At 35.4% G+C, this 15737-nt stretch overlaps 1 protein-coding gene across 3 annotated transcripts in view; it reads left to right on the top strand.

Annotated features, from left to right (window-relative positions):
* LOC150100662 (circadian locomoter output cycles protein kaput-like) overlaps positions 1 to 15737 on the top strand; it is a 287332-nt gene that overhangs the window by 244791 nt on the left and 26804 nt on the right. For all 3 annotated transcript variants that reach the window (XM_090401207.1, XM_090401206.1, XM_090401208.1), the window contains one exon: positions 8686 to 8836. In XM_090401207.1, coding sequence (XP_090257333.1) covers positions 8686 to 8836 — 151 coding nt within the window. The remainder of the gene's footprint in view (positions 1 to 8685; positions 8837 to 15737) is intronic.

Raw genomic sequence — 15737 nt, 5'->3', positions numbered from 1 at the left:
GAATTGGTTATTTCTACTTCTCTTATGCTGCCTCCACAATGCCCTCTTTCTCTGTATTGCATGTTTAATCTCTTTATCATCCATCTCACACCTACCTTATTTAACCTTCTCACCCTTGGAATACACTTAGACATTACATCTACTAGATAGTTTTTGAAAATCCCCCAAGCTGCATTAATCTTTTTTCCAGCTAACTCCTCATTCCATGTTACACCCGCAAGCTGTCTCCTGAGCTCTTCATAATCACCCACCCCCCTTGTAGTTCCGCATATACCCTTTTCTCACAGAGGTCCTCACACTGCTTGCAACCACCTAGGTAATTATCTCATGGTCACTCACCAATTGGTGGATGATTTGACACCTCATTTATAATTACATCCTCTGATGAGATGACCAAATCCAAGACCCTCAATTCTCGTGTGCCCTCTGTTACATACTGTCTGAGATAGTTGTCCCTCAAAAACTCAAGAAACTCATTTTCTTTACTTCCAGTTGCCATCTCATCATTCCAGTCTATATTGCCATAATGAAAATTGCCCATAACGATCACCCTTTTCTTATTTGCTTGACTAATTTGATTATACATTTCATTATCACCACCATCCTCATTACCTGGTCTATAACATCCAACCAAGTATTTGATTCCATTCACCTCTATCTCACACCATACTGCCTCAAAACCACTGGGACTATTTCCCTCTTGCATCTCTACTTTGTATGGACATAACTCTTTCTCTATCATCAATAGCACTCCCCCTCCCTTTTTACCCCTTCTATCCACATGAAACACATCATACCCTTCCATCTCTATTCCTGTCAGCATGTCGTCCTTTTCCAACTATATCTCACTTATTTCGACAATCTTTGGGTGAACAGATGCAATTCCTGCAACCATTTCATCTGCCTTGTTTCTTATACTTCTATCATTTGTATGCAAACACAACAGCTCATTCCTGGATCTAACGCTGGTTCCACCGATAAGACCCATTCAATGTGATCTCTCCATGTTCAGCTGGGACCATTTCCCTTTCTGCTTATTCATTTTAAAACTCTTTTCAATGCCAACTGTTTCCTCTTGATCCCAGGTCATCCCATTTCTTTCCTGTCTACACATGCTCTCACCTCCTCTCGGAGCATCCACCTTTCTCACTCTGTGTACCCCTGTCCACCCTGAGCCTCCTCATTTCCATGCTCCTCTTGCACACCCATTCTCTCATTTTCTATACTCATACCACTCACTTTCTATATTGCTTTACATTATGGAAAATACTAAGGATAGTAATCAGAACTTACTCCACCTTTACTACGAGTTGCCCTAGCCTGAACTAGGTTGGCTTACATTTGGATCTGCCGAAACTTTTATAGTTTCTATATATTCAGCATGAAACTCAAAGTTTCTAAAACTCTTAGTTTCTATATTGCTTTGAAATAATGTTGGATTCAATATCCACTTAATTTGTATAATTTTAAGATATGCAATTACATCATATATAATTGATTCTGCGCACACTACAAACTTAACAGATTACAATCATTGTAAAACAAAATGGTAAAAGTGATATTCTGGGAACAAAGAGAACAGCCCACACTTATACAGGCAGCAAAGACAGAACATAAAATATTTAATGTGAAACACTTATGCCACTGCACAGCCATGCTAAAACATTACTTCAGTCCAACCTACAGAGTAACCAGAACAACATATTAGATAACAAGACCACAGTCAACAAACTACATAATATAATAGTATAATAATCACTATGATAAAGCCACCCAAAACTTCCTCATACCGGACATGATAAACTGCCATTCAACAAAAGAAACCTAGGGACCTACAGAGAGCTGAAACAGGCCTATATAAATATTATAGCGAGACCGAAAATTAGAGGAAAATTTTTCTCTCTCTCTCACACATGCACACACAAACCTATGACAGATCTGTAATATATTTGAGTTTCTATCTTTTATTTAATATTTACTTATTTACTTTTGTTTCTGTTACTGCGCCTTTGTAATATATATCTATACTGTTTTCTACTCCTCTGTAAAATATCTGTGTTTCTTTAATCTGGTCTATCGATGTCCTTATATCTATCTGTTTCTTCTGACTTGTCTTCCATATTTTCATTCGTTAACTTTATTATACTTTATCCTTATCTGTTACCTTTCTATATAGTCAGTTAATCTTAATTCCTTTTCTCTACTTTCAGCATATTATACTTGAGATTTCTAGAAATTTATTTGATTATTCCAGACTGCGCCACTAAAAATCTCTAATTGGTATAAGAAATTAATTATACCTCCAGTAAAGCACCTCTATACAGTTAATTACAGTCGTGGCTAACTCTTAACATAAAGTTCGTACCAAGGTTTAATTTCTTTCCCGCTTACAGGATCTGATTTATTTGGGAACAGTGCAGTTGCTAAAAAGATCAGACGGCACTTCTTATAAATAAAACAAACATATTTATTCACACTAAGATAATAATACAATGTATACACTTAAATGATGTTACTATCATTTCCTCTCAAGGCTAAGCATCAAAATTAAAACATCACATAGGACAACTCATAGTCATGTTATAAACATCAAAGACTTAAATCATCAGACAATTAATTCTATGTATCAAACAACTATCATTTTTTCTCAGAGCTAAGCATCAAAATTTAAACATCACATAGAACAACTCTCAGGCATGTTATAAGCATCAAATACATAACTCATCAAACAATTAATTCTGTATGTAATCAAATAACTATCAGTGCATTTTACAATCTAGGAATTATGATGCTTTGACAAATAAAAATCTCCAATTCTAACTTTCACAAAAAGAATGTAACTAACTCAGCAATCAACCTTTCATACCTTTACAATTCTAAATTCTATAATTTTCTTATCAGCTCTTTTGAACTGTTTCAATGTAATACAACGCAAGCTTAAACTTTCATTAACATCTTTTCAATTATTCTAAAAGCAGATTTACTTCATAAGAATTAGTTTTCAATCTATTACATCTTTCAATGCTATGAATTCAATCTATCTAAAACAATCCTTCACATCATAAATTAATAGAAAGTTTACGACAAAAAAATCCAACTCACATTAATTCTTTCATAGGCACAATTGCACTTTAATCATATCTTCTCTTCGGGCTTATTCTGGATCCCCCTCTATTGTTATGGCTTGCTCTATCTCTTCAGACACATCATGGACACCGTGTTCTTCTCTGGAATTACTCACAGGGCTGGAGCGCAATCTTTTGGCGTAGTAGGCACTCGGACGTAGGGTCATCTTGATCCTGGGCCGCTGGTCGCTCTACGAGGTTTCGCCTCCGATTACCCTCCATGACTTCATCCGGGATCGTACATAGTCCATGGATCAACTCCCCTCTTTTCTCCTGGCATCACATCTCTCCAAGTTGATCCACCTTAGTCCATTCCTGACCTTTTTATTTCGCCTCTCTGGACCTTGCGGGAAGTTTCTTAGACCCCCAAATGTTTCCGCGCAAACTTTGAACTAAGGTCTGAGATCCCTGTACTTATCACGTCCTAACTCCTTTCCTTCTAGAAAGTTCGACTTCTATCTCCCTGAAGTGTAGTTTAATCCCTTTTTCAGCATAGCATAACAGCTTCTGATGTATACCCCCCCCCCCTCTGCTATCGACCTTGATGGCAGTGTTGGACTGCTTTGGTTACAATGGGTTTCCATTCTACCCTATACCAAGTGATACATCAAATATATTTCTGAACTCTAAGTAATTTCCCCTAAACTTCTATCTTTAGATACCTGTTTACTTTATTTTTGCATGTGTAATTCCTCTGGGTCTATACAGATGGGCATTTTGTATTACTTATGTAGGTAATTCTAATGTACTTCTAATCTCTGAGGGCTTCTCTTTTGAAATACACACTCATATATCTTTTATCTACAAAATCATGTAAATTTTTCTGGGCTAATTTTATATGGGTTGATATTATTGTTTACATCTCTTATATACAATTTTACAATTCTTTGAATTTCAGATGTGACGCCTGTAAAATCGATGCAATTAAACAATGTAAGAATTATGGTGTTGCATCGAATTTTACAGATCCCTCTCAAACACCATTACAAAGACACAAACACAGCATATCCAAATTCAACCCCCCCCCCAGCAAAAAAGTTAAACCGTGCACAACTAGTGGTAGTCTGTGGGCGCATGTACTTGCCTCTACACATTAACTGGAATAAAGCATTTATATGTATATTTATATATATAAGTTTCCAAGCACATACATATAAACATTCTCATAGACAGGCTTGTACGTTGGTTATGCATTTCTAAATCACTTAAGGAATTGAACAACGTAGATCCGAATATAAATTAAATTACACTTTAATACATGGCCACATTGCTCTGAAACAATCCTCTCCTTCTTAACACACTTAAACAACCAACACTCCAGAATCAAGTTCACCCTGGAAAAAGAGTAAAACAACAGCCTCCCTTTCCTAGACACACTAGTCACCCACCAGCCTGATGGAACCTTGATTTTCTCAGTTTATAGAAAACCCACCCATACAGGCAGATACATTCACCAACAATCCCACCACCCCTCCTCCCAACAATATGGAGTGGTGAAAACACTATACAACAGGGCTAAACTAATCTGTTCTAACTACATGACCCTAAACACTGAACTAAATCACATCCTCAACACTTACTCAGCCAATTGCTGCCCCCCCCCCCCCAAAAAAAAATCCAAAAAATATTAAAACCTACAAACCACAGCTCCCCCCCCCCTCCACAATAAAGATTACTCTAAATCCATCACCATTTCCTACATCCGAGGCACCTTGGAAAAAATTACTAAAATTTTAAAAAAACATGACCTCACCTCCTGTTACAGGCTTACAGAAAATTGGCATCTTTTATCCGCTCCACCAAAGACCAACCCCTTCCCCTAGACCTACCTGGTGTATACTAGGTCCCCTGCAGTTGTAAACTGTCTTACTTTGGCCAAACAGGCAGGACATCGAATATCAGAATTTCTGAACACAAGGACTACATCCAGTTTCACAAGTACAGCCATTCTGGTCTTGCAAACCATGCTCTGCAAGACCAGAATTCGGTGGAAGAACATGCCATAGAATACGGTGGAAGATAGCTACAGTAATACATCATAGCAAATACAAATTCGAAAGACTATTTATGGAATCAGCCTCAGCCCTAAGAAACTCTCCAAACCTCAACACATTTGGTTGTATGCGACTGCCCCAAATTTGGGAGGCAGCCCAACAGCCAAGAACACCTACTTAGCCTGCTGGAGGGCATCATCAGGACTTCTAGGAGAACAATAGCTTCATCTCTTCATGCTCAGTTACTGTGTTGTAGTGCCTGTGTGTGCAATTGCCTTTTTTGTAAGTTCCTTTTGAAAATGGCAATGTGACGTTGCCGAAATATCGAAAATATTTATTAATGTGTAATTTAATTTATATTCGGATCTACGTTGTTCAATTCCTTAAGTGATTTAGAAATACATATAAACAGTTAAATCTACACCTGGCTTGTGGCAGATATTGAAATAAAACCATCACCATCTATTATCTTCCTCAGATAAGCTCTGCTGAAGCTTCGAGGAAGAAAGTAGAAATGCCATCCAAACAAAAAGTATATCAAAAGGAATATACTCAGTAACTTGTATACCGAATTTTTGTAGAGAAGTAAAATATCAGTATTAAATACAGATTTTCATTATTGTTATATAACATTCTGTACTAAACCAAAAATATATGTAAATAGCCAGTATGATAGTTGAAAGTTTATTTTTCACTTGGTTAGAATATAACAAATTTAGTTTAATCCTTTATCCAAGTGCGAGCAAACAAAATTTGCACCTGAAAGTATCTTCAGGACTGGGGTAAGGTGGTACAACACCAGGGAAACTCCTTGCAAAGGTGGAACAAGCTACCAACACTCCTATCTCAGTATCTCCCATAACACAAAACACATCTCCTTGCAGATATGTCTGATGTTATGCATTAAGGGAAGGGCCACTACCCAGACTAGTTTCAACCTTTATTGAGGTCTCTTCAGTGGGAGCCAGGCCCAAGTGGAGATACCAGGCAGTATTAGCAAGGTCATCTCTATCTATTGGAGTTGCCAAATGGTGTGCCACCCTTTTTTTAATAAATTAGTCTGGATTTAGAGAAGGTTGTTGAAATTTATTTTTCACTTGGTTAGAATATAATAAATTTAGTTTAATCCTTTATCCAAGTGTGAGCAATCCAACTCCAATAGATGACCTTGCTAATACTTCTGCCTGGTATCTCCACTTGGGCCTGGCTCCCACTGAAGAGACCTCACTAAAGGTCGAAACTAGTCTGGGTAGTGGCCCTTCCGTTAATGCATAACATTAGACATATCTGCAAGGAGATGTGTTTTGCATTATTGGAGATACTGAGATAGGAGTGTTGGTAGCTTACTCCACCTTTGCAAGGAGTTGTCCTGGTATTGTACCACCTTACCCCAGTCCTGAAGATACTTTCAGGCGCAAACTTTGTTTGCCCACACTTGGATAAAGGATTAAACTAAATTTATTATAGCCAGTATGATAATGATAACACTTTTCCAAACTTAAAAAAAAAAAGGATATATATATATATAATGCAGCATGTAATCGTTTTGCCTACTTTGTGTAACTGTGAACTATACTTGCAAACGATTACTGTGATTGTTATTATTCTGTTATATGAGTTCTGCATTGTGAAAATTATAAAGATATTAAGAGCGAAATGTATAATGTAAGAAATTATAGTACTGTTATTACCTAAATATTATTAAAATATATGTCATTTCTCTGAGAGGTAATTAAAAGTGAAAGTAAAGTGATACAAACTTATTGTACCAAAATATACAGATGTTAAGTACAGAATTGTCAAGTGTCATTGTTCATAAGATTATAATGCAGATCCATATAACTTATGTCAAAACACTTGTATACGATATGTACACTTGTATATAATGTAAATAAGTAGGTATAAATAATAAAGCTAATGACTTGAAAAAAAATTATCATTATTAGCATATAACCTCCAGGAAGTCAGAGACTCATCGTGGGAGGTACACACTATTACACACACAATGCTCATCCAACCATGTATTAAACTAATTCACATTCCAAAAACCACTGACCACCTTTGTGAATCTTCTCTAGACCCTTTCTAACATATCCTCATCGCCAAGAAAATCTGGCAAGCAAATCTGTGCACAATAACCTATATGAGGCCAAATCAAGATTTTATACATTGTCATCATAAACTCTCTGTTTCTGAGGAGATTTCTCATCTTCTCTACCTCCTTTAAAGTTTCCTCACTAAGTATATACTTTGCATCATATTGCTGCCTTGCTTACCAAATTTCAGAACTTTACATTTTGTTACATTGAACTGATAGTTTCACTTACCTGCCCATTCATGCAATCTATTCAAGTCCTCCTGTAAGGCCATAATATCTGCTTGACTCTGCATTGCTCTTCCCAATTTGCATTATCTGCAAACAGCCACATATCGTTAGGTAAACCCATCTTAATATCATTGGTTCTAAAACTTAACCCTGCGGTACACCTTCCTCTTTTGGGACTCTGCACCTCCATATAGAACTTTCTTATACCTATCTGACAGCGAGTCACTGATCCAACTCAGAAGTTTGTTATCCAAGCCCATCTGTTTCAATTTATTTAGCAGCTTGTTGTGTGGTAGTATATCAAAAGCTTTTGCAAAATCCAAGTACACTACTTTATATGTATCTCCCCTGTCTAAGGTATTTGTCACCTTGTAATGGTACATAAGTATTACTAACTTACGTACTATTACACGGTGACAAATACCTTAGACAGGGGAGATACATATACAGTAGTGTACTTGGATTTTGCAAAAGCTTTTGATATACTACCACATTATGTTTATCTCCTTTTAACAAACCCATACTGATAACCACAGAGAATACTGCTGTTATCAACCCATTTCTGTATCCTGCTTTTCACCAATCTCTCTAGTACTTTCACCACAACTACTACAGTTGGGAAGAGGGATTGGTGTCTTTTTTTGCACTAAATAGTAAGAAGAGTTTTTTTGACTAAAAGTGTGCTTGGATTTTAAGTGTTGTGTTGGTATTTATACAGGTTGGGCCAAAAGTCACGAAGGGGTTTCAATATTTAATAACTCCGTTATTTTTTGTTTTAAATTTACAATACCATAGCATCAGATACAGTATATATAGGAAATAAATTTACACTAGGTGTGAAAAATTGAATCATGTAAATAAAAAAAAAAAAAGTTATTAAAACTTCTGACCCCTTTGTGACTTTTGGCCCACCCTGTGTAAGAAATCAACTCTGATTTATTTGGAGAATATAATTGATTTTTTATGGGTGTGTTTTTGTAGTTTTAGTCTTTATTCAGCATATGCATAGTCCATAATGCAGGCTATTATGTAAATAGACTGCTGCATTATTAAAAATATTTAAGCCTGTTAGTGATCATTAATAAATAGTAGCACATTCATCATTTGAACAAAATGTCAGTAATCTAATAATTTACTTTAATTCCTATTTGTAACTTGAATTTTCTAATGTGAAAAATTTAATTTATACATAATTCTCTCCCTCTCTCTACTCATCTCCAATTCCCTTCATTCTCTTTAGTGTTCTCTAGTAAAAATGGAACTGGGATAATTGTATATAGGTTGAAAACTAGGAATCAAGAAGTTGTATATTTACAAAGTACTGGTCATCTTCAATATGAAAAATCAAGTCATCAAGTTGACCATTTTGTATGCATTAATAAACTTCTAAGGTATGTCAATGGTATTGTTTAATATCACTTATGACTATTTAGGTACTGCATGATTATAGATTTTGGAGAATGACTGTTTAAACTAACAAATAAATTTTAACATCTATAAATCTGAATCTAAAGGTAGTTTTACTAATATCAGTTTTCAATATATTATACTGTGAATTATCTTTCCTGGCTTATTTTTCAGGTTCAGAGTAAACGTAAGCATTTATACCTTGAAAGGTAAATTTGTTCATGGGTTAAATTTTAGAATTCACACTACATGCATATAGTGTGAATTCTAATAAATATTTAATGCTTATCAAACTATTGGTTTTAACTACATTATTAAGTGGTACACAAAAGATAGATGGATATGCACTTGGCATGATTAATGTTATTCCAGTTTGAATACAACACTACGACTGCTACCATTGTGCTAACTACAGTATTACACACTAATATTGTTATTATTATTCCACCCTCCATGGAGTCAGCAGACTCATCATAGGAGATTCATTCAAGTGACAACAAATCTATCATACTGAATCTTAAAATCCTTAACACTCCCTCCATTAACAACATATTCTAGTAATGCATTCCATTTACTGACATTTCTCCATGTAAAAAAATCTACTCTCACATCTCTCTTCACATAACTTCTACGGATGACCTCTGGTTCTTGCCTTCTACTCTTTTTTTTTTTTATGATCCTCTGTGGATTAATCTGATTAAAATCCTCCTCAGTAACTTAAATATCTCTATCATATCACCTCTTTTTTTTTTTGCTATCCACCAAACTCTGCAATCCATATTTCTCCAAACTCTCTCTCTCTCTCAATAGCTCTCTCAAATTCCAGAGTCCTTATATTTTATGTCACTCTTCTCTAGACTCTCTCATGTTTCTACATCACATTGAATACCAGGTGACCTAATGTGAGCACAATAGTCCAAGTGTGGTCTGATCAGTGCTTAATACAGTAGCACAACCACCTCTTTATCCCTACATGTTAGAGTGCTTTGCATCATAGTAGCATTATGATGTGCAGTCTTTGTAATACTTGCAATATGTCCTCTAAACTTCAGTCTACTGTCAACCATCACTCCTAAATCTAGAATGTTATCCACTTCTTGCAGCAGAGCAGTATAATACAGAACTTTATATTTCTGTACTCCAAAATGCAACACATTGCACTTATTAATATTTAAACTACAATCCCACTCCTTTGTCCAAATCAAAAGTATTCAAATCTTCCTGAAGGGAATTAATATCAGCTGTGGTACTTATAATCCTCCCCAACTTTGCATCATCAGCAAACAACTGAAGATACCCAGTCAGTCTACATGATATATCATTTACAAACAAGTTAAACAGCAAGGGCCCAAGAACAGAACTCTGAGCACACTACTGGTTATTTTTTTATTTTTATTTATTTTTTTTTTGAGACACTGCTCCATCATACACATCTTGCTGGTATCATTTAGAGAGCTGATCTCCGATCCATCTACATCAATATACTATTTATTTTCATTATCTGCAGCTTGTACCTCTTATGTGGTAGCCTATCAAATACTTTTGCAAAGTCCAAGAATATCACTGTATATGATTCTCCCTTATTTAATACACTCATCACCTTGTCATAAAATGCAAGTAAATTGCTAAAACAGGATCTGTGCAGTTATACATTTGCTTGTACCAGATCCTACCTTATGAATTTCCACGTACTAAATATCTTTTTGGTATAACTCATCTATCCACTGTATTGACTATATTAGGCTAGTTGACTATTATGTCTAGGGTTAAAGTGCATTACTTGTTCTTTTGATTCATTATGAATATTTATTATTATTACTACTACTACTTATTCCATAAACCCAAAACTCATCCTGCGAGACCTAAACTATCCACACAGCTATCTATTACTTATTCTTGAACTCATTGACAAAGCATTCACAGCAGACTGTGACAACTTATTCACTACTCTCCAAGTGAAAATTCTAGTCCTCACAGTCCTTGCTAAACACTCATAATCAATTTCCTGGAATGTCTCCTTGTTCTGTCCCTTGGGGTCATTCTTAGAAATTGAAAAATATTTCTGAAACTGAAATATTTGCTCTGCATCAGTCTTATAAACTCTTTTAGTAACTTAAATATTTCTATTCTATCAAATCTCATCTTTTCTACCTATCAAACAACATTTGCAATTCAATTTATCATCATAGGGAGTATTCTATAGACCACCAACCTCTAGATTCTCTCCACTACTTCCTCATCCCCTCAAGAAATCAGGTGGCCAGACCTGAACACAGTAATATAAATATGGCCATATCACAGCCTTATGAAAAGGAATGATAATTTCCATCTCTTCTTGTTAGTGTATTCTTCAATAAACCAAGTAATCCTAAGAGCTACACCTTAGCAATATGTCCTCTGAACTTCAATTCCATCAACAGTTCCATCAATGTAGCATGGCTTGTAATATTTTCATCCCAAAATGCATTATTTTCCACATTAAGCTGTATCTGTTATTTTTTTCCCAATAACTTCAGCCTATTTAAATCATTCTGCAAGCTTTCTTACTCCTTGATCAACTGTTATGCTACCCAATTTTACATCATCAGCAAACTGCTGATTATTGCCCATCAAATCATTCCATATATTAATGTGCATCCTTGGATTTGACTCCCAAGTCTGGTTTTTCACAGCCTGAATTATTATTATTATTTATGTGGGAACTCTATGGATCCAAAAGACTCATTGCAGGAGACCCACCTTTGTCCATTAGCACAATACCTATCATACATCTCTTTAAACCTGTTCACTGTTGGGGCACTCACAACCACCTCTGGCAATCCATTTTACTCATTCACTACTCTCCAAGAAAAGAACCTAGTGCATATACCCTTACTAACCACACTCTTAGACAGCTTCCAAGTGTGATCCCTTGTCTTCCCCCATGCATTGAAAAATTTCTTGTGTCAATTTTATAGTATCCCTTTAGTAACTTTTTATAAGTTTTTGTCATATCCCCTCTTTTCCACCTGTTAGCCAAACTCTGCAACCCACACACCCTCAATCTATCCTCATAGGGAACATTTCACAGACCTTTTGCCAACCTGGTCACTCATCTCTGAATCCTCCCGATTCCCCAAGAAATGCAGGTGACCAAATCTGTGCCTAGTAGTCAACATGTGGCTGATTCATAGCCTTATAAAGAGGGATAACAATCTTCCTATCTATATTGTTAGTGTGCTCTTCAGCATCCAAGTAATCCACTGAGCTATTTTGCCAACTCTTTCAATATGTCCTCTGAATTTCAAATCTCTATCCACCATTGCCCCCAAATCCCTAGTACCATCAATATGATATGAAGGGTGTAATTTTTTCATCTCGAAGTGAAACAATAAGCAAAACAAACTTGCATTCATGCATCTGCATCTCCATACTGAGCAAAATTGCTTCATTAATTCCTCTTAGTGCTTTGCTGTAATTAAAAGCATATAATATTTTTAATTACAGAAATTTATATAGAAAGAGCCTACATGGCTTCCATTTGGCATTGTGCTAAGAAATAAAAAAAGTCATTGAAATAGAAATCCAGCATTATTTCATTGCCAAATAATTAAATTTGGAAACTTAGTTTTAAAATCATAAGAGAATACAGCTTTTGGGATGGAAGTTGCCTTAGTCAGTGAAACCTTAATTAAAAACACTAATAAAAGGTGAACATACAAATTACAGAGCTGAATTTATGAGTTTTAAGTAGTGCAGTGTCAAGGTGACTTGGATGCCAAAGGTTGTATTCCCAAAGCTCTGAGAAATTTTCAAACATTTCGTGTCCCAAATTTTATTGGGATATGAAATAATGATGAATTTATATCCTATATTTCCATAACATAAAAAAGTATTCTTTATATTATCAAGAAATTATTCACCCAGTAACCCAGATTTGAAGCATTAAAAGATATTCTTAGGTTTAGTCAACAAGATTTGCATCCTTGAATTTGCCTGCTAAGCTGTTGTCACTAATCTGCTGTTTGGTTTTGCAATGTATTATTATTAATGAATTAGAAATATTAATTAATGAGAAATAATTAAATCAGAAATATTAAAGATTTTGCTTGAGAGTGAAAGCTAGATAATTATGTGGTGACCTCCATATAGCCTTTTAAGCAATGCAGAGAACCAACCAGAGCTTCTGACCCGAGATCCATTCTTCACCTTCTTGTGGTGTTCCCTGTTAGTGGATATCTACCTGGATAATGAACAAATGAGGATAGGCTGGCAGTTTGGAATTTAGTCCAATAAATTGTATTCTTATTAGTTTAAACCAAAATAAAATGACACAACATGATAATTTCATACCAGCTGGAGAGTTGCTGTTTTCTTCTGTTCACTGTTCCCTACTGTTTTCTTCAGGAAATCATGCTGAAGTGAACAATGGAACTTGCAATTTGGGTTTCTCAGGAAAAGCAGGTGAGGTTTTACAGTCTGGACATGGAAATGGACATTATGCAGTTTTTGAGCTTTTACTTTAGTTATTAAATTTGATTTTTTCCTCATCACCATTTTGACATTTTTCCTCCAGCTGACACCTTGTTCTCACTTGGCAACGATAAGATCTGGACTAGCTTATACACATGACAGTTCCTTTGAATTTAATATTTACAGTAGTTATGCTCACTTTAATTAGGTTTAGGAAGTTCATTCCATTTTTACATGTGCATATGGGTCTGATGTTATGACACCTGACAGTTTTTTGGGTTGAACTTGAATGTTTGGAAGGCTTGTTGGTTCACCCTTTATCATCGCATCTGTTTCGGGGAAGTTGATGGTAATGGCATTATATTTTTATTTTTTGTCTCAATAGTCATGTCCTGTTGTCACAATAAGGTTATTCAGCTTGCTGGTGTATTCATCACTATTTACTTCATCTAGGTGCTGGTATAAATCACTTTGACTTTTCTTACCATTGAATCAGTTGTAGTTCATTATTCTTGCTTTGTATTGTTACAGTGATTTACTATTTATCTGGGCCTCAGTGTACTAAAACATCATTTTAACAGTCCTTGAATAGTTAGTATATTTACTGTACAGGAAATCAATTTCTGAATACATCTAGGCAATTGAGAATTCACTGTATTTCTAATATTTCACCAGATACATAGTCGATAAATATCATGCATTTCTTTAGTTGGCAAAGTGCTTATTCATTACAATAAATTTAGTTTAATCCTTTATCCAAGTGTGAGCAAACAAAGTTTGCGCCTGAAAATATCTTCAGGACTGGGGTACAACACCGGGCAACTCATTGCATTCGTGCTTATTCATTAATATATGGGTAATATGAAGCCAAAGAAGAGTTGGATTTTGTTTCCAGTTTATTGCATTAAATTGATCTCACTTATATTCTTGAAGTCCAGTAATTAATTGCTGGCAAATTAAAACCAATCTGAATGTCCAGATAGACAGTTTCTCTGCTCTCCAAATAGCATGCTGTGGGGTAAACATCCATGTCCCAATGTGGACATGGATGTTTGTGAATGTCTTTTGGTGGTACATGAATTTCATCAGCCAGCGTGAGACCTTGTGTATTACCTCTTATGGTAATTGATAATTGTTACCTATGGATGTGAAAAGAAAATCCCTAGAAAAATATTTGGTCCAGTGAATGATGGTCTCGGGAGGATCAGTTACAACCATGAGTTATATCAACTCAAACCCACAATATCTAATTTAATCAAGTTCAAAAACTTGCAGTAGGCATGATGTATTCTTAAGAAGACTATAATTAGCAGAATTCTTGGTAAAAGACCAAAAAGAAAACCAAGAACATGATGGATAGATACCATTAGTCAAGATAGCAACATCATTTTGAAATGTCCAAACTGGAGAAGAAAAGTTTTGGACAAACAGGGTTTGAGGCAACAAATCCAGGAAGCTAAGACTCAATTTGGGCTATAAAGCCATAGGAAGAAGAGGAAAAGAAGTGTGAGACCACCACCCTCCTTATTAGAGGCCTGAAGTAACTGATTATTTCAGCCACTTCAGGCCTCCAGTAAGTAGGGCAAAGTTTCCAAATTATTTAATCATTAGCCTTCTAACTATAGGCTTACAACTTTTTTGTGAATGGGCCTGGAAGAAAATTATTTAATCATCCTTGAAATTTTATATTAAAAGCATTGATTTTAAGCCTGTACTCACCAATGTGAGCCCCTTTCTTATGGGCTTACATTGGTGAGCACGGGCATGGCAAACCCGAGATACCCAAGCTAGACCTGATCTTACTTTGTACAATATACACTTGGTATATCATATCTGGAGACTGGTCTTCTACTCTTCTTTCCTTCTACTCTCTCTTACTTCTTACTCCCTGCCCCACCCCAGTGCTATTAGAGCAATTCAAGGGCGAGGGATGACTCTTTCCTCTCAAACTGTAGTTTCCACTATCTTCTAAAAAAGCAAGCCTAGTTGTCTTAAGGTGGCAGCCCCACCACTAGGATACCTATCATCATGCTAGTCACTTGACATAAGGAAACACATATTACTTTCAAGTCTCAATGAAATCCAAACCGGACAGAAAACAAGGGAAACTATTGCAAACTGGAAAAGGTTAAGAAACTTTGGAAAAGAAAAACATGGTGAAATATGCTACATGGAACATTAGCACATAAAGAAGAAGAATTAGATAAAATTTTAAATGATGAAAATATAGAAATTGCAATTCTTACAGAAACAAAAAAGAAACTTAAAGGAACAAAAAAAAAAAAAATAGCTAACTACAATATCACATATAGTGGAGTGGGCAAACAAATACATGCAAAAGCTGATATAATGATTTGGATCCATAAATCAATTAAAGCAAAAATACATACTGGAAAATGAAAGAATATTAGAGGTGCAATTAAAATTAAATAA

Source organism: Typopeltis vanoorti, chromosome 12, assembly GCF_054136105.1.
Source record: "Typopeltis vanoorti isolate ZY-2024b chromosome 12, IOZ_Tvanoo_1.0, whole genome shotgun sequence".
NCBI classification, from domain to species: Eukaryota; Metazoa; Arthropoda; class Arachnida; order Uropygi; family Thelyphonidae; genus Typopeltis; species Typopeltis vanoorti.
The sequence above is the reverse complement of the archived record's forward strand: the minus strand, read 5'-3'. Positions and strand labels throughout refer to the sequence as shown.